The 23755-nt window shown below is 47.2% G+C and overlaps 1 protein-coding gene across 1 annotated transcript in view; it reads left to right on the forward strand.

Moving 5' to 3' along the window:
- PNPLA2 (patatin like phospholipase domain containing 2) overlaps positions 1–5832 on the forward strand; it is a 28977-nt gene extending 23145 nt beyond the window's left edge. Inside the window, exon 9 of the mRNA XM_058026348.1 lies at positions 455–5832. Coding sequence (XP_057882331.1) covers positions 455–719 — 265 coding nt within the window. The 3' untranslated portion in view covers positions 720–5832. The remainder of the gene's footprint in view (positions 1–454) is intronic.
- Positions 5833–23755: the final 17923 nt, after the last annotated feature.

The following is a 23755-nucleotide window of genomic DNA, read 5'->3' on the forward strand; positions in this document are numbered from 1 at the left end:
AGGATCTCCAAGAAGTATTTGTGTTCAAATGACCTCTTCTACCTCAAGCCTGGTTTTTGTGGGGAGGGAATATGGTGCCCAGAGAACACCAGAGGGTTTCCAAGTGAGACCAGGTGCTTTGGGCCTGAGTGTGTGCCTGTGCTTCTGGACTGAACCCCTGGTTTGAGGCTGTGGCAAGAGTGTTGTGTGGATGAGAATAGGAAACTCTCTCAGTAACAGTCAGCGGGTCCCAGCTGTGATGTGATCCAAGTACGAAGGTGTGATTCTTACCCAAAAGAGTTCATGGTCTGAATAACTGAGAGATGTGAGCAGGGAAAAATGGGCACACAGAGACTTCTCACTAGAATCATGTAGTCAATTTAGCACAAAACAGGACTGTGGTAGTGGAGCTCTAGTCTGGTGACCTGCTCAAGTCTTCTCATGTACCGAGTCTTTCCATGTATTTGCTTTTCAGGCTTTACTACCACCTCGAGCTCGGAGGGCCCCAGAAGCTGCCAATTTCGCCCCCGGCACCTTGTGGTGAAGCGCTGCCCATGTGGATGAGGAGCCACCGCTCGGTCTCTGACGTCATGATGAAGTGGGAGGAGTACCAGCGGCAGCTCATGCTGGGCTTGCTCTGCATCAACGTGGACATGCAAGCCTCCCTCTTCCCTCGGGAAGGGTTTCAGTTAAAGCTTCCACCTCTAGGCTGTGCAAAAGAGTGCCTGCCACTCTTCTGAGCCTGCTGCTGTGAGGGGATGAGAGTGGGTGGGAAGGAGAATGGACACAGGGTGGGACCAGTCTCCTCCCTCAGCAGCAGGCTGCCCCATGCTCCTGAATATGTTGCCATGGGATTTCCCCGGCATGGACACTGGTGGAATTGATTGTAGACTTTTGTTGCCCACTGGGCCAAGCAAGGGACCTTTGTGTTCACAGCCACACACAGGCTGATTCCTTGCTCTAGACTTGTGGTGAAGCCTGGCCATTGCCTGTGGCCAGGCTGATGTTGACCCAGCTGGGCTCTCCCAAATAGTGCACTTTGAATTGCCACTGGCTTTTTACCGCCAAACAACAGGATGTAGATGACGCTCTCAAGTTCATACAGCTTTTACCTCCCTTGGTTTTTCAGAGCATGTTTCTTGATTCCTCTCCTTAAATCATCTGACAACCCTTAGTTCTTTGTGCTACTGAAAGATGAAGTAGCCTCTTGCCAAACCAATTTTTGTCATGGCTTTCAAATCTCCTCCTGACTTTCTTCTTTGCTGAAACCATGTCCTTTCCTCTCTCCCTTAATTGCATCCACACCAGCAGCCGGAGCTGGTCCTGCAGCAGACTACACTGGAACTGCAGAAATGTAGAAAAGTTATCTGTTTTCCCTGATTCATGTTGTCCTCATCTCTCCCTTTTTGATTGAGGTCCTCAGGGAGCTACTGGGACTTGAACTCTGAGTGTTAAGTGATTGAGCTTATTTAAAGAAGTAATTTTGACAGATTTTTTTTTCCAGGGAAACATGTTGAATTTGAGGCCCTGTTCCTCACTCTGAGAATGGAATTGGTGTGGGGTTGCCCTGAAAAAAAGCTCAGCCTGCTTATCTCAGGATCAATTTAGCAGCTGAAGCAATATGAAGTGGTTGTAGGAAGATGAGAATTGTGCAGGGCATGTTATTTTTGAGAGGCTTGTGGTGGAGTGTCACAGCAAGTGCTGGGGAAATGGCTGCCTCTGACAGGGGTCAGTTGGGCTTTGCTCCTTAAGGGGCTGTACAGCTGAGGTAAATTCTGGGTGGGTGATGCAGAATGGATCCCCTGCCAAACTGAAGCTTTTATCTCTCTTTTGCTCAGAAAATTTGGTTGGTGAGGCTTTGGAGTGAGAAGGATTTAGGCTTGTAGCTACACCAGCATCCCAGCTTGCTTGTCTAGTGTTGTGGCTCACAGATCCTGCTCTGCAGCTAGCAATAGCAGGAGCATGAGAAGTGAAGACTGTTGATGCACATGCAGCCCCTTGGAACTGGCTCCTCTTGGTCTTGCCCCTTAAAATCCAGAGCTGTAGCAGAGCAGGACTCTGCCTTGAGGCGCTGCCATCTCCGCAGTGGTCATGGCTTGTGTGAGGGGTATGAACCCTGTGTTCTTCACAGGGTGAGACGTGGCTTCCTGTGGGGATTGCATGGACTTAGGCTCAGACAAACCCAGCTCCTGGTATCTTTTTCTGCTGCTTGTCTTGCTACATGAGGCGTCTTCTACCTCTCCTAGCACAAACAGTGTGCAATGGCCAAAGCAAACATATGCTGTCTTTGCTGGGGAGCAGGACAGGGTATCAGAAACTGATTATGTAGCCTATACATGGAATAGTAATTTTTAATAGTAATTTTGCACCTTAGATTTAGAAAGGGAAAATAAACCCAGAAGTTGTGCTAATCACTGGAGAGAGTAGTAAGTCTCATGAGCAGTGTGGGTGACAGGGTGGGTGCTGTTTCCTACGAGCACAGCTGTGCACTGGGCATGGGTTTGGTGTTTGTGTGGAGATGGATAAGCATCAGGACTCTGCTGCAGTGGCTGTGCCAAGCTGGGAGGCAATGGAGCAGGCCTCTGCCCAGGAGGCAGTGCAAGAGTGAACTTGTGACTTGGTTGTCACCCCACTGCCCTTGCTGGATGAAACTATGTAACACAAGGGCCTGTGCAGTTTACAAAGCAGGCCTGCACGTAACGCAGTCAGATTTAGTCTTAAGCTTTGCATAATTAAGTCAGTTAGGGAACAGGGAAGTCACTACAGGAAGAGGAAAAAATAGGAGGGTTCTGAAATCAGGATAGAATGTTCAATTACCAAACAAGTTGATCTTGTGATTGTTTAAAGCCCACAGAAAAAAATGCTAGATGCTAGTGGAAGTGAACCAGCAACAAGCTACTGTCACTTAGAGGGAGCAAGATTAATTTGATGAAAATTGAAACTGAGAAAAGGTGCTCATTTAGTGGGTTGGTATGGGATTTCTTTTCTTCCACTGTTTTGGACTACCTTCTTAGTGGGAATGGCACATGCACAGCTACTTAGATTGCTAAATACATATCTCTTGTCAATTGGCAAGAACACAGAGATATTTAGTGGCAAGAAATTAAAGCATTTTGTCCAGAAGCAAAACATCTGAGAGAGGCAAAACTGCATAAGCAAAATCGCGTGTTTAGAAGCTGCTGCCCTTTTGACTCTGCCTTTTTTTTTTTTTTTTTTTTTTTTTTAAGTTAATATATAGGTGGAGAAAACGATACAAGTATTTTCAAGTATTTTTTTATCCCTTCTTCCTGGACTGGTAAAACCACTGAGTGATTATGTAAACCACTAAACTATGAAACAAAATACTCCTGGCAACAGAGAGTGCTAAGAAGTTGCAGCTTGGCACCCTTATCCCTTGCTTTTTGCATCAGAACTGACTGGTCTGGTGCTGACTAGGCTGATGCCACTGTCTTCCAGTGCTCTGATCCAGAAGGCTTGGGGATTTTGGTTCATGCATTTGAGGAGACCAACAGCTGTGCCTGGTAAAAGGCCTGAGTTTTGTTCTCTATTTCACCTCATTTGTAGTTTAATTTATTATAATAACTTCTCCATGAGAAACTTTTGTACACTTCAAACTATAACCACAAATCAAAGCCTAGCTTTAAAAATAAAGGTCTAACTCTTCACAAGGAAATTCCTGGTTTTCCTATGCTAATTTGCAGGATGTGAAGGATACTGGGAAAGTACTACTCTGTATTAACCCTTTCTTTGCCTCTTTTTATTTCCCAAGTGTTACAATGGCTATTGTGTGATAGCCTGTTGGCTTTATAGATTTGAGCTCTGATAAAGGAACTGCAGATATGTTAAAAATACCTGACACTAGCCTCATTTTCCTTTCGAAAAGTTTCACCCATTTGCTTGAAATTCTTGCTGCTCATCCATCACAGATTGCAAAGGATGAAGGAATTAGGGAAGATCACTTTTCCCACTAATGTAGCAAAAGGGCTGTGTCAGCTTGTGAATAGATTTTTGTTATGCAGTGCTGCCTTGTCTAGATGAGACCCCACTCTTTTTGAAATCTCTGGAAACCTTGTGGTAGGCTCTGGGCTGGATATGGAGGGGTTAATTACAATAGTGCTCACTGGAACTGTTCAGCCCCTTGTTCTGTGTGTACCTCATGGTGTACAAAGTTATCTTCTGGGCAGCCATTGCTGATTAACCCTCACTTGCCAGGTCCATAGGAGCAAGGTCATCTGTGGCAGTCAGTCCTTTCTGCTCCAAATGGTGTAACTGGGCAGCCCAGCAGGACTCTCCAGTGTATGGTGAGTGGGAGGTCAGGTTCCGGGACAAAAATTCATCTTGTAGTCCATGTCCAATGATCCTTACAGCATTCACTGGATTCCTGCAGGAGTCCCAACCCTTGCCCTTTCCACTGTTTCATATAAAGGGTCTGTGCATTCAGGAATCCACTAATTTTTCCTCCTTCCTGTCTTATTAATTGCTGCTTTTAACAAGGCTGATGGTGACCTTGTTGTGCACATAACCAGCCCCTAACCTGCACCACACTGTAGAGTTGTTCTGTGTACAACAGTCTGTGCCTATGGCATGCTCTGTAACCCACAATTAGTGTGTAGTGTAATTGGTTTGGTTTGCTGCCTGCCCTACTGCTAATACTGTTGCAAGCTGATTTTCAAGGGATAGGAGAAAATACTGACCACTATGTATAGGACCTAGGAATTGTTTTCTCATGGCTCTTTGGAAGGCTGTGTACCTGCAACACTCAGAGAATAAAAGAGAATCTGCTGTCTGCCAGCACTGGGGTGTCCCTAGTACTTTTATGTTCCCCAGTGGTTTTATTAATTTAAAATTTATTAATTTAAAAATTAATAAAAATGATCTAGTAATTCACTACTTCCTTGGAGAAAAAGAGCTCTCACTTTTGCCAAAGCAGTTGTGAGAGAAATATCTGAAACTCTGTGTGTTTATTCCTTAGGGGAATAAAACTATAGTAAATTTCTGTTAAATATATGCCAGATGTGGTGGGTGGCAGGGCCACCAAAGTCAGAGGGCTTTGCCAACTGACTTTGTTTTCTCAAGCTTTGTTTCTGTCTTCTCCTTAAATCAGTGAGAGAATGGACCACCTCACCTGGCTGCCACATCAGCCAGTTTGTGCCAAACACGCTGTGCCTTTACAGTGGGCTCTGGCCTCCTGTCCCTCGGGTGTCTGCCTTCTGAGTGCAGCAGGACTCGCTCTCCTCTCCCTCCTTCCCCTTGCCTGCTGCTGGGACATTGCTCCTTTTCCAACCTGCAGGCAGCTCCACTAGGACAGCCCCCAACTGCATCCACCTCACTCTTTGGATCCACATCAGCCCTCCTGCACAGGGAGGGCAAAACTCCAGTTCCAAACAGAGGACTTAGAAATGTAACTGAAATAAATACCTCTCACTTCTGGGGTTTTCTCTTGTTCTTGAAAACAGCATCTAAAGCAGCTCTTTGAGCTTTGTGTGTCCTGGGACTACTCCACTGCTGCCACTGAGTTTGAGAAGACCCTGAAGCACACAACACATGTGGAGGTCCTGTGGAAATGACTGGTGTCAGAGCAGCAACTAGACCAGCAATAGCATAACAAGTTATGTATTTATGTGGCAATGTCACTAAGTAGTGTTCACAGTCACTTTAAAAGTTCAGTATTAAATTGTTGATGCTTTTTTTTCCCTTCCTGTTTCTATTTTCTAATGTTTTGCTGAAGAAAATGTAACTATTTATTTTGGCAGAACTATATCTTCTAATAAAAACTTTCTCAATATATTTACCTGGCTCTGGTAGGCTGCTTCTCTTACTGTTTTAAGGCTTACTAAATATTTTTTGGATGCGCTGTATGATGTGGGTTTGTTTTGCTAGGCCCAAGCCCATTCAAGTTCCTTTTGGGGTCAACATTTATCCAGTACACAAATAGAGGGGCCTTTGATCTAGAGGTGCATTTTGGTGCAGTTCTGATTTACTCAAGCCTAAGTGGCTCAAGTGCTATTAGCCTCTGTTTATCGGAGATCTGTGGCAGACCCGGGTTTCCAAGAGGAATTAAGCACCTTCTTGTGGGAATAGCAGGTGTTTGGCACCTGTGAAAGTGTTCGTAAAACGTTATTCACAAATCTGAAACTTCTCCATTACGGGACCACCTCTTGAGGAAACTGACCTGGCTTTCCAGAGCGTCTGTTTCCTCGCTGGTGAAATAGATGGCAGCGGCTGCTCTTAGGACAGATACCGAGGCCTGCCCCGGTTACTCTCCAGCTGGAGTGCATGGAAACCACCGGCCCTCGGGTTGTGGGAAGGCCGGGGCTTTCCTGGGAGCCAGCCCAGAGACCACGAGCTGGGGCTTGGCGCTGCGCGGCTCTGGGGACGCTCCAGGGCTGGGGATCCACTTTCTCCCGGCTTTTGACAGCCGGAAACTTTTCCTAGAGACTTTGTTATGTGCTGTCATGTGACGGGGACAAGTGCTGGAATTAGCGTTATAGGATGCAGCTGGTAAAGCAAACGGCTTTCTTGACCTCTAATGACTGGAGAATAGCAAACCCGCCAGCCCGGTGCTGTTAATCAGTGACATGGATCCTTCTTCCATAAAGCGGCCCGGGCGGTGCCGGCGGCTCCGCCAGGGGAGTGGCCGCCAGCGGGGCTGGGTGTGCGCTGAGGGCTCTCCCGGCCCTCGGGGGTGCTCGGGGCGGGGGCAGGGCCGCCCATCCCGAGGGCCCGGCCCGGCTCCCGCTGCCGCCCGCCCGCCGGGTTCGGCCCGGCCGCCCGCCCGCGGCCCCGCTCATTTCCGGCCGGGGCCGCCCCGGCGCCAGCGGCGGCTCCGCTCCCGCCGGGCCGGCCGCAGGTGCCGCTCGCTCCCGCCGGGCCAGGCCAGGCCAGGTAAGCGCCGTGCGGCGAGTGCGGGGCGGCAGCGGGGCGAGGGTGCGGTGCTCCGGGCCCGGTCGTCTCGCCGGGGCAGCTGCCGGCTGTGCCCGGCCGGGACCCGCAGCCGGGGCGCTGGGAGCGGCTGTCAGCGAAGGGCCCCGCCGGAGCCTTCACCCGCGCCTCGGCGGCCTCCCCTGGGCTGTGCGGAGAGGGCAGCGGAGGGCTGGGGGCCCTGCGCGCTGCGGGGTCCTCGCCTGGCTCCTGCCACACACCTGCCCCGTCCGTCCCCAGCGGTCCGAGGTCCCTCGGCGGTGACGGACGGGTGCGGAGCATCCCCGTTCCTGTGCAGCGCTGCCTTCTGCACGCAGGGCTCCTGAGGCGGAGCTGCGGCCGTGCCGCGGGATGGGCAGCGCTGCCCCGGTGGGGTCCGGCACGGAGAGCTGCTGCCGCTTTCGCCTTCTCTCTTTTCTGTCGCTGAGAAGTTTGCAGGCTCCTTTGATATGCGGTCACGGAACTCTGGTCTTTCTTGTTGAACCTGAGTGGAGATCTTGTTATTTTCTCTTTTCCTTTTTCCAACATCCTTTGTTCATGGTATATTTTTTATTGCCATGGTCCAGGTGCAGATGACAGATATAAAGATGCTGCAGGTTCCTACAGCTGCTGTGTTGGTGCTGCATCTCCTTTTCTGGAAGGAAAAAAGTACCAAAGCTTTCCCTGTCCTAAGACTGCGGTGTCTTTCTCTTTAATATCTTGCACTCATGGGATGCTCTCTGGTGAATTTGTGTGTTGAACCTAAGTCCTTCCTGTAGGACTTCCTGAAAACAGCTGAGGGGAAAGGAGGTCAGCTGAGGGGAAAAGAGTCTCAGACACAGGGAGATGGCTGTGCTCAGGAATGTCCTGAGGAGGCAGGATAGTCCAAACACAGCTTGCTTGTTTAGTTGTGACCTTCTGAGTTCTTGCTTATTCTGATGGTTGTTCTGCATCAGAGGGGGCTCAAAATACCTTAATTTCTAGCTTTGCCTTATGCAGGCTCAGGGGCAATTGTATCTTATTTTTCATGTTCTTGAGCTATATTTATTTCTGAGGATCATCTAACAAGCTATAGATGAATATATATCTATATATATACATCTCCTGAGGGCTATGGAGATGCTTTTCTTGATCAAACAGATAATGTTTGGTTTGTCCTTTCACTGTTCAGTTCAGGTGGTCCAGAAGAGGTTTTGAAAAGCTGCAGTGAGATGGGGTGGAAGAAGCCTCTCTTTGCCAGGACACCCTGCTCCACAGAGAGTGATGTGAGGCCTGAGATATAAAATTTTAGACTCTTTCATAAGATGGTATAAAATGTCTTTGAAGCTACCTTGCTGGGCAAAAAATATTCTCCTTTCCTGGAGCATCACTCTTCTCTTGCCTTCTTGTGGCAAGCTACAGTGGGAGTATCAACTATCCAGCTGGAAAATCTGCTTGGTCGTTTTGTCACCATCAGATAGGAAAATTTCTCCCCCACAAGCCAGTTTGATGCATTCGATGAATCAAGAGCCTCCCATCTACTGACCTGAAGGCGGTGCTGCAAAGGAGGGCTCAGTGTGGGGCTGTCTTTAGCAGCACACAGACAGTGCTGGGGAGCTGCTGTTCCTCATGACTTTGCCAGGCAGTCTCAGAAAATGAGCTAATGGGACGAGGACAATTGACAGCAACAGGAATCACATGGGCTCAGCTGTGTGCACAGTGCTCTTCATGGTCAGAGAGCTTTAAGGAAATCGATCCCTATGGACAGCAAACTAGGTTTGGTTTCTGTCATGCAGCTTCTCACTCTGTAAATCTTTTTGATTTCATAAGGTTGCTCTGGGGACTGAATCCTCCCTCCTCTCCTCCCTTGCTTGCAGGAGCTCGTCTTGGATTTAAGGACAGTGAGGAGAAACTTCAGCTGTAGCAAATGTGTCATCTTCCCCTGAGTGGAGCAGCATCTCCCTCCTTCCTGCCAGCTGCCTTGGCTTGCTGTCCCTGTGAAGTCTGGGCTGGAAATGCTTGGTTTAATCTGTACATCTGAATCTCTCAGGATTCATTTGCTGTCCTACCAGACCACAGAATTGCAACAATCAGCCAGAGTTTCTGTCCTTTGTCACTGTGTCTCCTTGGAGGTATCCCCAGCCCAGCAGCTTGGAAGGGAGGTGCTCTGGATGTCCTGACTGACCCTCCTGATATTTTCCTAGCAATGTTCTCCTTTCTTCATCCTGTATCCCTAGCCTTTAATTTCTTGGCTGATGTTGAGATGAATTTCCCTCTGCTTGGCCCTAATGCACATTTTGCTAAGCAAACCTGACCCCTGCAGCTGTGCAAGGAGCACTGGGGTGGATCTACTAAGTATTTCCATGGGCTCCTGCTGTGGCTGGGAGCACCAGGTGCTCCCCTCCAGCCACATGATCAAAAGGTTTGCCAAGTTTTGAATACCACCAGCCACACATGAAAAAAACCAAACCATAAAATGACTTAATTTTTTTTTTTTTAAGTCACATTCTTAATTTGCTTTTTCCTGCTTATTTCTGATTGTCTTGAAGATTTCTGTGTGTCTGTATAAGCTGCCAGGGATGCTTTAAACTCAGTATTTCACCTGACTGCAGGACCTAGGTGCCTCAAGCCGAATAACAAATATTGTGAGCTTTGGGAGAAAACAACACCCAAAGTAGCAGTGGGTTGTGGTTCTGTGGGCTTTCAAATGAAGGCTGGAGCCATGCTGGGCTTTCCTCTGCCTAGTTCGGGTTGGAGTAACATGGCTGGGAAGCCCTGTGGACCTTCTAATCAAATGTTTTTCTCTTAACCTTGTGTGACAGAGCACTAAAGCAGCAACAAATACTGTCTTGTGTTCTCAGAGGCTGTGGCTTTAATCTAATCATAGGTTTGTTTTGGAGGAAATAAGATATGGTGCAATGCTTTGGAAGGGTACAGTGTTCTTATCTGCTTGGCATAACTGGAGGAAAATCAGTCAAGTAAAAAGAGTGAGAGCAAGGAGGCTTGTAACATCCCTGCCTTCTATCCAGTGGAGTGTGTGATTGCAGTTAATTTAGCAGAGATGTCATCTGAAGGAGGAGCTCTTGCCTCTGCTTCTGTGCCTGCAGTCTCTGCTGGTACAAGACTTTGTGTCACTGTTCTGCACCAGTTACTGCCCCATCTGTGTGGAAGGGACTGCCTGTGTTGTTCTGGGGATGGCAGGAGAGCTCTGAAAAGGCCTGGCAGCCACGAACCTCCTGAGATTTGCTGTGGTGTTCCAGCACTGTGTGGGCTTGGGGCTGGCTTGAGCTTGTGTTGATGGTAAGATCCTGTAAAGGTGTCCCTGCTCACAGCAGGTGAGGTATCCTGGGCTGAGGCAACCTGTGTTTCTGGAGGGATGAGACTGAATAAGGGGAGAGCTCTGAATACCTATCCTACAGCTTTTTGAAAGAGTTAGCTTTTAGCACATGTGCTGGATGAAAGTAAAGCAGTGCAGTAAAGGCTTGAAAAAGCCTAATTTTTGTAACTGTGCACTAAAGGTAACATACCTACGTGTTTTATTGCTTCCTACTTCAAGCTCTTGCAATGACTGGCAGGCAGGATATCTGCAGACCTTTGGAGGAGTTGCTGTGTGGTGTTAAAAATAAAATTGCGGAATGTCTAAATATGTCATTTAGGCTACGGAAAGCAAACCTTTTGGGGAAACTTCAGCTATGTTTGGATATAGCTAGGTGAGTCAAGCCTCTGGAAAAGGAGACAGCAAACTTGCAGGCTAGCTGTAAACCCTTGGCTAGGCATGGTGGGTGCTGGGCAGAAGTTCAAGTGCAGGGAGGCAGATCTAACACATCCTACAGGAACTTGGTGGCCCTGACTGTTACCATAGTTGAATTCCTCTCCAGTTTTTTTCAGCATAACATCTGTGAGTAAGAATAATGCTTTTATCTGGCTCATTTTTTCCTCTTCTTCCCTCTGGAAAATGAAGAGGAGGAAACCAAGCTCATCTTCAACTGAGAATTGAAGTGGTAGGTGACCTATAGGTTGACAGCCTAACAGATGTTGAAGTCTTATCTATAGACAAGATTTTTGCCTCCCTGTAAAGCACTGCTTTGTTTCCTGGCAAAGAATAGTGGGGCTGTATTTGTCTGGGGAAGGTGAGCTGTGCGCCTGTGCCACCACCTGAGCTGAAGGTGGGGCAAGAAGCATATGTATTGCTGAGCTTTATTTTGCCCCCAGCCCTAGTTTGTGGACTAATGCCCATTTTTTGTGGGGTGGGACAGGCAGGCCAGCAGAGCCATCTGCTCTGGGGTGAATTGCTGCAGGCTGAAGCTGCTGGCCCCTGCCCAGCTCTGCTCCTCAGCAGGTGCTGAGCTCCTGAGCTTTGCCCAAGAAGAAGGACGAGCGTCATCATTGCTCAGATAAGATAAAGCATGACCAAAACCCTTGGCAGGTGTGGCTGGATGCTGACTGGAAGTGGTGCAGCTCCGAGGAGCAGCCAGGATCTTCAGCTGCGGGGAGGGTGGCAAAGCCTCTAAAACAGGGAGACTTGATGCTGGAGCCCAACAGGGAAGGTGAGTGAAGGAACAGCCACCCAGTAACCCTGTGGGCAGGAGGACTTCTGCTGTGTGTGCCTGTGGCTGTGTCCTGTGCAGACTCTGGTGTGGATGTTGCTCCATGGCAGCTCTGTCAGCCTGGTGCTCTCCAGGCAGGGCTGTGTGGGTGACCTGGTGTCTAGCAGGGCTGGGAACCTCTTCAGCAGCAGTGTCTCTCTCTCTTCTCCTTTGGTTTTTGAAGTTCTGAGATATCTGTTGTCCTGAACTGTGTCTGGGATCATGGGAACTAGGAAAAAAAGTTCTGATTTATTGGAGAGAGACAGGACATGTGGGTGCCCCCACAAATGTTCATGTTTCTTCTGTTGCACACTTTGCTCCTATGATTGAGAGCTCCCTTCCTTCTTCCTTATCCTCTTTGGCTCTTTAAGGAGTTTGCAAGATGCCTGATCTACCTTTCCTTTCTCTCAGATATGCAGTCAGAGGGGTAATCCCCTGCTCAGGCAGAGGTGCTCAAACCCCTTTGATTTAATGGATTTTAATGGCTCAAAGTCTCTTTCGCTTCCTATGCAAATCGGGTGGCTCAGTCAAAGCCGCTAGATGCAAATGGACCACTTGTAGCTGTTCCCTCTCCAAGAGCGGTGTGGGCTTTATGCAGAGCATGGGGATGAGCCCTCAGGAGCTGGGAGTGCAGAGCAATGCGTGGATTTGTGCTGGAGAGAGGTCAGCATGGCTGTAGTTCACCTGTTCCCAGACTTGTGAGGTGGGATACCAGGCAGGATATTTCAAGCTGTCGGCATCAAACGAATGAGTGTTTGTAGGAATGGATTGACACCTGCTGGTTCTGGGTGTGGGGGGCTTGGCTGGTTATTGTCTCCCCTCTCTCCTTACCAAGTCCCTGCTGCATCCCAGTGCAGAATCTGTGCCGACTGTGATTTGGTGACTCAAGCCACTCTGACGCCCGGATCCCTTTCCTCTATTCAGGCTGGGCAAATAATGTTCAGTCTGTAATCATGCTTGAGAGCTCTTGCTATTGCCCTAGATATGGGGAGCTGGAGTGATGCTTAGATTGGCTTAATCCAATTCCATCTGAAAATCCACTGCTCTGAACAATAAATGTTGCGTGTGAGGGGTGGTATTCAAGTGTCTTTACTAAATCAAAAACCTTTTAAGCATTGGTAGATGAAGCCTTTTTCTTTTCAATGTGTACAACTAAATACACAGGATGTGCAGTATGGTTGAATTAGCATTACTATGGGAACCATAACTTTTTGTATTTCCTGACCTTTATCTGTGTAACACTAAGGGCTCATTAATGTGCCTCCAGAGTGTGGGGTTTTGGGGGTTTTTTTTGGTGTGTTTTATAAGCTTTTTTTTGTGGTCAGTACTAAGAGAACCTTTATAAAGAACCCCAGGAGGAGATTAGAGATAGGACAGGGTGCAAGGGAAGGAAAGCAGTTTGCCCTTTTTTGTGCTGTTCCAGCAGCATCCCAGCCAAGACCATGGATCAGTGTCAAGGACTTCTGCAGCAATGGTGAACAAAATGGTGAGTAAATTCTCCTGCTTGGAGGCAGATCCCTCACTTGGTATGGGTTTGTTTGGTTTTATTGGGGTTTTTTTTTGCCGCAGCTGCACTGTTGGAGCCTGCTCCAGGGGATTTGGGGTCCTGCAGCTGAGGCAAAGCTGAGCCTGTGAGGAATGGAAAGATGATCCTCATGCCTTCTGCTAGCACAGAGACCTCCCAGAGGGCTCAGGGGAACTCTCTGGCCCTGTTAAATCTCTAGTAAAGACAGCTGTGATTGTAGTAGGCTTCATGTCTGTTTTTTAGTCTAGGTTTTGAAACAACAGTCTCAAAATAATAGGGAAGGACCCATCTTTGCCTTCTGCAGGTCACATTTGCTTGTTACTGGGACAGTGGGGCTGTTTGGAGCTCCTCTCTTTGCAGATTAATGAGGTCTCTGCTGTTCAGATACCAGCTGGAGTCTTCTCAGTGGAAATTTGGTGGAGGAGGGAGTTTTCCTCTCTGTGGAGGGTAGGCTTGCCTGCTCAGGATTCGTATGGCAAAGCTTGTTTCCTGGGCAAAAGGCATTTGGGGTAGGGGTGAGAAAAGGGCACAGACCTTACCAGGTGATGAAGAGCCAGCCTGCCAGGGTCTTAACGCTTTCCTTTTTGTCTTTCCTTTGACACTTTTCCTGAGAAGACCTCAGGGTTAGCCTGTAGGACCTGACACACATCTTTGTGCTGCCTGAAGACTCCGGAGCTGCCACTGAGTGACAAATCCCCATCAGCATCTCCAGCTGTCAGCAGGCAGGGATGGCTTTGCTCCCTTTTGGGGATGCTGTGGGATAGAGTGGTGCTCTGTCAGTGGCAGGACAGAGGCTGGCACTTCTGGCTGCTTCAGTGAGACAGTCCTGGGATGTGCACCCCACCCCTGGTGTGTGTTTTATGATGCTTTGGAAACATGCTCATTGTCCTGTCATTTTATGCTTTGCTTCTCTCTTTCCTGAGTTCTCTGTGCTTCTCTCTGTGAAAGCAGGTTGCCAGCCTCATAAAACTGGAGTTAAACTTGAGGCAGGATTCACAGGGGTAGTTTCCAGCCCCTGCCTGGTGGAAACTGGTTGAGGGCAAGGCAGCAAGCTAAGTAGAAACAGGTAGAGTTTTTCAGGGAAGGTAAGCTGATGTGAGATGAGGGATCATCTGCTTCCTTACCCCTTCTTCCCCTCTTGCCTAAGGCCGCCCAGAAAGCCCCTGTCCCTCTCAGCTTGCACAAGGCAGGATTACAGGGAATTTACCCTGGAAGCTCAAGGGCAGGGTTTCTCGTGCTGCCCTCTGAAGCGAGGACTGCGGGGCTGTGTTGGAAAGGGGCTGGGATGCGTAGGGAGCAGTGCAGACCACACCTCCTGCTCGGGCCGGCTCTGATCCTCTATTTACAGTGGCCGTGCTCCTTCCCCGCTAGCTCTGTGCTGTGGAACACCCTGCTGCTTCCAGGGAAGGGAGCAACACTGTCCTGCTGCTCCAGGTATCTGGGGACGCCTGCAGGGAGACCAAATGGGGTGGAGGGGAGGGAAGAACGTCTCTCCTTTGGGCACAGAATTGTTTTAGCAGGAAGTCTGGACAAGTTTGAGTTGCTCTGTCTCAGCAGAGTTTCTCCCTAGGAATTTTCTGTTCCGACTTCCTGCTTTTGCTTTAAAGCAGCAGAGTGGAGCTCACTGAGTGTGGTGGCATTGGATATCACTGCAAAAACCAGTTGTTAGTCCTGTGACAGAGGAAGGAAAATTTATTGTTTGGTTTTCAAGAGCTGGGGGTGCTTAATTAATTAATGCTTCAGTTTGGATCACTCGAGGTCTTTGCCAATGTCGAACTGAAGAAACTTGCTCTCAGTTCTGATGTGGTTCTGAGAGATGCTTAACTGATTCTAGTGACTTACTGATTTGAGAAACTGCTGATTTGGAGTAATAGCTGAATATTATAATGTGTGAGATTGTGATTTTTTAAAAATTATTTTTAAAAAGAAACTGATGACTTGTGCTGATCTGACTAAGGCTTTTCCGCTGCATGCTTTCTGAGGACAACTAGAAATTTTTCTTTAAAAGCATTTGGCAGGAAATTTCCCACTATCTCTCATAAACATAGCTCTTCTCCTATTCTCCTCCACCCTCTTTTGTAATCCCACGTCATTGTTCCTGCTGTGGGCTTCTGACTCAGTGACAGATTTTGTCCAAGATAGGAATATCCCCCTAACCCCACAGTGATTTTACTTTTCCTAGAACAGTTGTACACGCTGAACAAAAGCACCTCTCATGCAGCATCTGCTTCCAACTTTGCTTCAAATGCTGTTTCTTGCTCTTACTGCTCTTTGCACTAAGCTGTGCCTGGCATGCCAGGAGCAGGTGCCCTTCATGTGCCAGTGTTATCCTGCTTTGTGGAGGAGAAGATCAAGGCTTGTGGCTGCTCAAAACATTCTCTAGTTTTCTGTCTTGTAGAAGTCTGAGGCTTTCAGTACTGTGTTGTGATTGTCCCCTCTGAATGAGAAAAGGAGAGGATATTTCTGGTGCCATGTAGTAGATCCTGGAATTCTTGTACATTCAGACTGATCCTTTCTTCTTTTGGGAGAGGGGGTGGTGGTATTTGGATTCAAGACTTTACCTGTGCTCCCCTCAATGATCTGACAGCCAGGCAGTGTCTCTGCTCAGGGCACGGACTTCACCCTTTTCCAGTGCATAGGTTACACTGGTATTTCAGGAAAGGTGTTTTGCACAGCACAGCCAACACCTCCTGAGCTCACAGGAGGAGTGAATTTTTACCTTTGCCTTACTCTTGGCAAGTAGATCAAGGGGTAAGAGAACCAAGTGTCAGACACCTGTGCACAGGGCAGTTTTCCACTCTGGGAGGCAGAGAATGGGTTAACAGTCTTCTTGGAAATTGGCTTCACCCATCTGTCTCAGCTCTGTTTGTTGTTCTAACAACATTTGCAGAAAGGTCAAACTGTCCCTGTATCCCTCCTGGGCAAAACCAATACAGCATCAGCTAGAGAGATACTTGTTTAGGGAGCTGTGGTGCCTAGAAATCCTATCCATACTCATCCCTACTTGTTAATGTTTCCAAACCTTTTTTAAGTGCACCTTGCAAGTTCTGAACTTTTCCTCCTGATCCCATGGCTAACGTGTAGCCTAGAAAATATTTCTAGGCTAACATGTAGCCTAGAAAATAGTGGTGTCCAGTTCTCAAAATATTGGAGGAGAACCTCTTGGGATGAGGAAAATATGCTTGAATTTCTTGCATCCCCCCAGCAGTTGTATCCAGCCCTCTGGGTAAGGAGGTTTCAGGTTCTGCAGAGAACTTGCTGGCTCAGCTGGAGAAGAAATCACTCTTTACAACGTGTATTCAGTAAACAATGTGAATGTTTTACCAAAAAGAAGTTTTTCCTTTGAAAGGGGAAAGGAGAAAAGGATTGGGCACTCTGATGTTGTGGTTTGATATTCTATCTGTGTATGCTGGAGGAGCAATCTGAGGACAACATAAGGCTATGAATTTTTGTTTGTGTGAGGCTGATTTCAAGACAAAGGCTCTTGATCAACAAAGGTGAGGCTCTTGCACACTGCTCTGAGCTCACACATGTGCTACTCCAGGTGAGATGGATTTTTAGCCTTTGTACAAAGGATTTTTAGAGGGCTCTGAAGTGGCTGAGGAAAACTTGCAGCTGGCCAGGAGGGACTTGTGCTCAAGTCAGTGGGTGGCTGTTGGGAATTTAATGAAGAAGTGGTAAAACAGGATTGGGAATCACCTGGTGGAAGCCATGAACACTTTTCTTGCTCAGCATCCTGAGGCTGGGTGGCAGAAAGCTCATCCTCCATGAAGCAGCACCAAATGTTCCTCTCTCTTACAACAGAGGTGAAAAATACTCAAAAGAAGCCTAGAGAGTGTGACTGACCTAAATAGTCTCACTGGGTGAGGGTGCTTATGTACCAGCAGCCCAGGAGGGATCCTGCTGAGGCCAGACAAGGTGTGAGGCTGTCATGGAGAGATTCAGCTTCTTACTGGAGAGGAAAATCTTTGTTCTGGTATGACACAGGCAGCTAGAATCTGAGGACTCAAAGGAAGAACTGGGAGGATTTCAGTACCCATGATGGCCATGACAGCTGTGGAGAGAAGCCTGGTCTTTGGCTGTTGGAGTACCAAGTCCAGCTCATTAGACTTTTTGCTGGTGAAAATGCAGCAAATGCTGTGGTCCTTTAGGTCAAAGATTTTATGTACTTTGAGGTGGGTTTCTGCAGATGTGAGAGCAGCCTCTATTCATGCTGAGGAGCAGGCTGAACCAGCCCTGTGTCTCCTACAGCAGCTAATGGCTGATACCCTCATCCTCCCAGCATAAAAATGGGATGATACTCTCCTAGGATACTCTTTTAGCTATTTGTGGAAAAGAAAATTTTCCCCAAAACAGCTATTTTTTGTAATAGTCCTTCATGGACAAACTCAGAGCAGAACAAAACAGCCACTTCTGCAGCTCGTGAATGCCTGTGACATTCTCAGCATCTCATGTCAGTGAGATGACACACTCAAAGGGTTTGTAGAGAAGTGCTTCCTCCTGTTTGATGGGAAAGTGCCATCACCAGCTTAATCTGAGGCACTTGGATTCTTTTCTTAAAGGAAGCAGTGACTGAGGACAATTCTTCACCATCTCTTCCATTTGGAAATTGGCTACACAGGTAACTCCACAACGCCCAAATTTAAGCATTTGAAGCTTTGTGTATCCTTTAGAATCTTTAACAAAAGGTTGTTTCTGCATAATTTTGCCTTAGACATACTTCAAGAACACTGATGAAATGTCTGGCCCTCCAGCAGCAGAGGACTGCCTGCTTTCAGCCTGAATTTTTGTCTGCAGGACACCAAGCGTGGTTGCATTCCTGAGGGCCGGGGAGGAGCCTCATGTACCTGGTGCCTCTGCTGCTTGCAGGGTGTGAAAGGAGTCTCCTCAGCAGCCTTTCTCTCTCCTGAGGTGTCCCTGCTGAGCTGCAGCAGCTGAGGTCCTTTTTATCTCGATGGCACCTCATCTGTTCAGTAAAAGGCGGCGTGAGCCCAGCAGAAGGTGCTGAATCCTGGTGGTTGTCTCTGGTACAACCTGCTCTGCATGCAAGTGCTCCCTTCTCTGAAGGGACAGGTAAGGCGGGAGGGAGTTGCCACTCATGTCCCATTAAATGAGCTCAGGATCTGCCCTGGATTTGTCATTTCCTGAAGAGCTTTAAATGCCAGATTAGGTTTGGATCTTGTCTTCCTTATGGGGCATTCCTACCTGCCTCAACAACCCCTGGAAAACAGGAGTAGAAGAGAGCAGGGATCTCCTTAGCCTGGGCTCTCAGTGCTCTGTTTTTACTTTGAATCAAAAATGATCCAGCATATCTGATGTCAAGTGCCGAGTCCTCTCTCTTCTATCCTCTTTTCCCCACATCTGGGCTGGCAAATAAAGTTTCTTTGCTTCCTGCATGGTCTGTAGGTATCCCTTGCAGAGCACATATTCTGTTGTCAACGTACTTGGTGTTAGTCATGATCTAATTTCTGATTGCTGAACTCCAAGCAGCATCCACCTCCAGCTTCACAGCACTGTCAGTGGTGTTCAGCTAATGCTGCAGTACATAAGATGAATCCTTATGTGATGTAATGCTCTGTTCTGTCTCTTTAAAGAAAAGTTTCAGGAAACCTGTTAGTCTTTATATGAAGTAAAGGAATTAATGAAAATAACTTGTTTTTAAACTAGCTGTTGTTATTTGTCATGTCTTATTGCAGGCAAGCTCTTTATTTTCTGAGAAATCTGCTGTGTGCTAGTTACACTGACAGATCCAAGACCATTAGCTGTTTATGGAAAAAATGTGGTTTGGATTTTGTTTTTAATTGCTGAGAATTAACTCTTGGCCCAAATATTATTAGAGGAAAAACTGATGCTTTCTCTCTCCATTCCCAAAGCAAAACAACCCAGCAAAGCCAAAAGCCCAGTTAGTAGGAGAGGTTCCAGTGCAAACACTCTCCCTCACTGTTTGCTGTGCCAGTGCTGTGCCAGTGTGAGAGAGCTGCAAAATGCCACTAGCTGCAATGGCAAAGCTGGGGAGCAGCACGAGGGTGTGATGGAGGATTTGTGGCAATTTCTGGGGTGAAGGATGTTGTTTTGGGATGTAGGTCCCTATCTGTGTTGCAGACTGCTTATATTGATAGTGGTTGGCACAGTCAGTGGTTTCTGTTGTGCTGTTGAGTCGGGAAGCATGGGTGAGTGCAGATTTAACAAGTTTATTTGTTCACCTCTTGAAATGGAAAAAGAGAACTATTACCACTCTCAGGTTGCTTGGTGATAAGAGAATAGTCTGATTCAAACAGCTTTCCCCATGGCAAGATTTTTTTAGCAAAGATCAAGAAGCTGATCATGAAGTTGATAATTCCTCTTTGATGAGCTTGGGTGAGGGAAGTAGTGAATTGCAGCAGAGCCTCTTTTTAAGTTGCTCTGCAGAATGATGAAGGCTCTGGAGCCTGTCAGTGTTTCTGGGATATACCTCGGTATCCTACTGGCATATCCCACAATGAAGTCATCCAAGGTACGGCAGCAGGGGTTAGCTCGGGGCTATCAGGCTAGGCTAATCCCCTGCTGAATAAACAACTCAAAGGTTCCTGGATTTGTTCCTGTTTCCTTAAAGGGATACAGTCAAGTGCAGGCAATTAAAATAGAGAGAGTAAAGTGTAGCTCTGGTTATGAACACCTGATTTCAGGCTTTCTGCCCAGGGTGTGCATGGGTTTCTTAGGTTTTTTTTAAAGAAAAACACTTTCACAAAACAATTGATGTTTTTCTCATTTTTCCTTGTATTTCTTTTCCTGCCATTCCCTTCGGGAAGGGAGAACCCAACAACCACCCAAACAAATTCCAAACAACGGAAACAAATTTCCTAGAGAAGGGAAAGAGAAAAATTAATTTTGAACAAAGTACACTAGAGAAATAACTACTTTCTTTTTGCCCTGCTCCCAGCCTTTTCAGACTGAGCCTTGGCAGAGCCTTTAAAAATAATTTTCGTCAAGTGAGTACCCTATTCCTTTGAGCAGCTTTTGGAAATTCAGTATCTGTGGAAGCTGGTTTGTCACAGCAGTCAGTGTCTTTCCCAGGCAAGAGCTCTGCTCTGCCTTCACCTGGTCAGTTTTGTATGGCTGGGATTTTTGTCAATGCATATGTGCTTCTTGCCTGCAACTAGGATAATAACTGTAAATGCCTGTATTTGATCACTGAATCTCACAGTGCTATAAAATCTGGATTTGTAGATGTGACCGTGACCTACAATGAGCACTTTTTATAGCAACTGCTAGCTTTCAAAACCTTGGGAGCAAAAGGTAGGTAGAACAAACAGAGCAAGTGGCATATGTTTTATATAAATTGGTATAAGGACCTGTAAAATTTTTATTGCCCTTTACTTGTAAAACTTACCTGGTGCTCACCTGCTCCTGAGTGATGCTTCCATTCCATGACCAAGCAACAAATGGTTTGCTGCATCTTGTCCTGCTTTTGTTGTGCATTTGTAATGTGCTGGAGCAACAGTGATCACTTCTGCTGCAGTGATCCCTTACCCAGCCCTTCCTCTCCTCTTTGTGTAAGAACTTCTCATGTATGGGATTAAACCTGTGTCGTGCAGCGTATGCACCAGGAGTGTGATCACCGTGTGCCTAAACACCTGGTGAATTCCTTCCTTTGGAATTGTAAGACTTCTTTTTCTGCATCAGGATAGAAAGGAAAGGGTGTGTGTTCTTCTGATTTGTTTAAATAAATGGCTTAAATATTTAGCTTTAGTATGGGGGTGGTTTTGTTGTTTCTAATAATATTGTCTTAGGCGGAGATACAGGAGGATGTCTCTTGGGAAACCTCCCAGCAAGTATCTGAGCACTTCAGTTTGTGGTACACCTATACACTATTCTTTAATGTTACCTTCTACCACTCTGTCACCAAAAGTTCAGTGGTACAGCAAAGCTTTCTCTTATAGGTTCCCTCTACAGGACCCAAACACTGGCCTGTTCTGTAATCCTGGTGCTGTAATCCACTCAGCCAGTTGTGCTTAGTTTTTCCCTCCTTCATTAACTGTTGGTTCATTGTCTTGCACTGGGGAAGACTGCTAGGAATGCAGTGTATTCAGTGCATGCACAATGCACTGCAGTAACTAGGGTCATCTAAGGACCAGCTGTGGAAATTTGGCTGCACTCCTCACTTTCCTCCTCATTGGGCTGTGGAAAAAACGAAAAAACCCCAACACCCCAAAGTTGTCATGTGCACATGGTGGTCAGGGTCACCTAGATAAGGGCTTGACTGTTGATAGCATTTTATCCATGACTTTCCTGTACCTCTTTAACACTGCTTACAAGAGAAGTTTTTTGAGGCAATAAATTGGAAATTATGACCTTGTAGTGCTACCTTGAAAGCAGTACCTCCCTTTTCCAGGAAAAGCAACTTGTATCTGTTCTTTCTGTTTGTTGAAATTTGCAGTTTGTGTGTTCAAGTTTTTAGTTCTTCAGCTTCGAGGCTTTGAAACTTTGGATGCTTGAGTTTCACATGTAACTATCAGTCTCCAGATATTGAATCTTAAAGTGCCAGCTGTCACAAGCATCAGGAAACAAACTGGAGGAGCTGACAGTCTATAGGCAGAGGCAGGTGATGTGACTTACCCATGGCCATATGGCCAGCTGAGTCAGGATTGAAATTCAAGCCTTATGATTTTCCTAAACAATGCCAAGCCTGTGGGAGCCAGCTGACTTTCTGCCACAGCTTTGCAGAGGAACAAACCTCAGTTTATGGCTTAGGTAGTTGAAATAGTCATGTAAGACTGGTCTGAGTTTCCTCAGTGTAGAAACACAGGAGCTGGTGCTAGCTGACTTTATGGCAGGCAATTTCCTGTGCTGTGCTGTGTCTGACAAGACTTGTTTGCTTTCCATGCTCTGGGAAAGTCGTCTAGCAGGAGCAAGTGAAATTTTGCTTGCTAAGCTCCAGCACATACTATGGCAGGGGTTACCTGGTATAATCTACAGCTCTGGATCAGGTTTTTCAGGTGTTGGACACTGCCCAAACCTGGACTGTGCAGTATGAGAGCTGACCTTGAGCATCGGCAGCCAGTCCTGTGGGATGGGGGAAGACAGGGCTCAAGGAGAACATTGCTGACCAGGGCAACTGGAGCCTTCTGGATCCCAGCACTCCCATCTTCCCATTATATCTCCCAGGCCCTGGGAGAGGAGTTTTTGGTCTTCAGCACAGTTCCCAGAGGTGAAGGGCTTGTTTGAAGTTAGGACTCCATCCCTCATTGAGTTGATGCTGGTTGAACTCTGTACCCAGAAAAGTGGAATAGTCCCATGAAGCTCTGTCAGCACCCACTGGCTGCTGCAGGCACCCTGTTTCTGTCAGCATGCTCATGGCAACAGTGAATGCTTTCATACAGTTTCAAAGGGAGGCTGGAGTGTCTTGGAAGATAAGGAAGGACACACTGGTTCAGGAACTGCCCCAGGCTGACAGTGGCTATTAGTTGGCAGATGTCTTCAGGGAAGTTTTCTCTTTGCTTGCCCTGCTGTAACTCTTCCTTCACCAGCCATTCACAGCCACTGTTGAGGGCAGGATGCTGGGCTAGACCAACTCTGCTGTGACCCATTGCACACCTTTTTATGATGGAAATCAACAGCTCAAGATGCAGAGATTCTCCTGGCTCCAGATTAGGTGTGGAAATTGATTCTTACTGGTGCTGACCTTCTTCTGCCAGAAGGGACCTGGAAAAACTAATCCTGCCAAGAAGTTTTGGTAACAGCCATTGGCTTTGTCACTGGAGGTGGCTTGACTTTATCTCTCTGGCAGAGCCTGGCAAGTTTGCCTGACCAAAAGCCTTAGCTGCCTGTGCATATCTTCTCTGCCTTTGCCCCTTGTGTTAGGAAAGCATGGTTCTTCCCAAGCTGATCTTTCTGCACTTAAGCCAGCTCTGCTTGCCTCACTTTTGGATGCCCGTCTGCAGTTCTGGTACTCCAGTGACCTCAGTCTCTTTCAAAGTGGTCCTTCTGTGATGTTGTGCATCATGCTGATGGAGCTGCTGCCCCAGTCCTTTGCAGCGATGATCTGTAACTGGGGAAGGTATGACAGCACTTGCTACACTGAGATCTGCTTTGTGCCCCACCTGCACCATGCAGAGCCCTTACAAACAGGGACTAAGAGAGAGAATTTCTCAGTCACAGGCTTCTGGGAGAGAAGTCCATCAGAGCTGCAATGTGTTTTGCTTCCTGGGGCTCTCTCTTATTTGCTGCTTTGTTCCTCTGCAAGTGCTGTCTCACCATTGAAAAAGGCACATCTGGCTTGAAGCCACTTGAAGCAGCTTGGACAAGAGACTTCCTGCTCTGAACACTGAATTAATGGGCTTGGTCTTTTACACGAGTGAAATCCTTTCAGACTTTTGTCCGTGTCAGGCTCCCATGTCAACTCTTCTAATTAAGAGGCTTTTAACTCAGCCAGTGTTTGGGAGCTACAGCGCAGCTGGGCTTTTGATAAAACGAGGAAATGCTAGAGGTAGAGATGTAATGGGTTGGATTTCAGCTTCAAAAAAATGTCTCTGAGAGAGAACAGAACGTCCTCCCTTCACCACCTCTTGTTTGCTGTAGCAAAGCTGGGGAGACGTCAGCTGTGTGGGCTGCTCTAGAACTGATGAAGCTGATAATAAGAAAGTAAGGTCATCTTTGTTTCTGGAGTCCTCGGTGTCTCTTAGGCAGCCAGAGGGATGTTTTAGAAAACTTTGCATACTTGTACCTTTTCTTATTCTGTCTTTTTTCTACAATCCTGTCATGGCTCTTGCTTTGAAATCCCTTTTGCTTTCTACCCCTGCTGCTTGTG

Source organism: Melospiza georgiana, chromosome 6, assembly GCF_028018845.1.
Source record: "Melospiza georgiana isolate bMelGeo1 chromosome 6, bMelGeo1.pri, whole genome shotgun sequence".
NCBI classification, from domain to species: domain Eukaryota; kingdom Metazoa; phylum Chordata; class Aves; order Passeriformes; family Passerellidae; genus Melospiza; species Melospiza georgiana.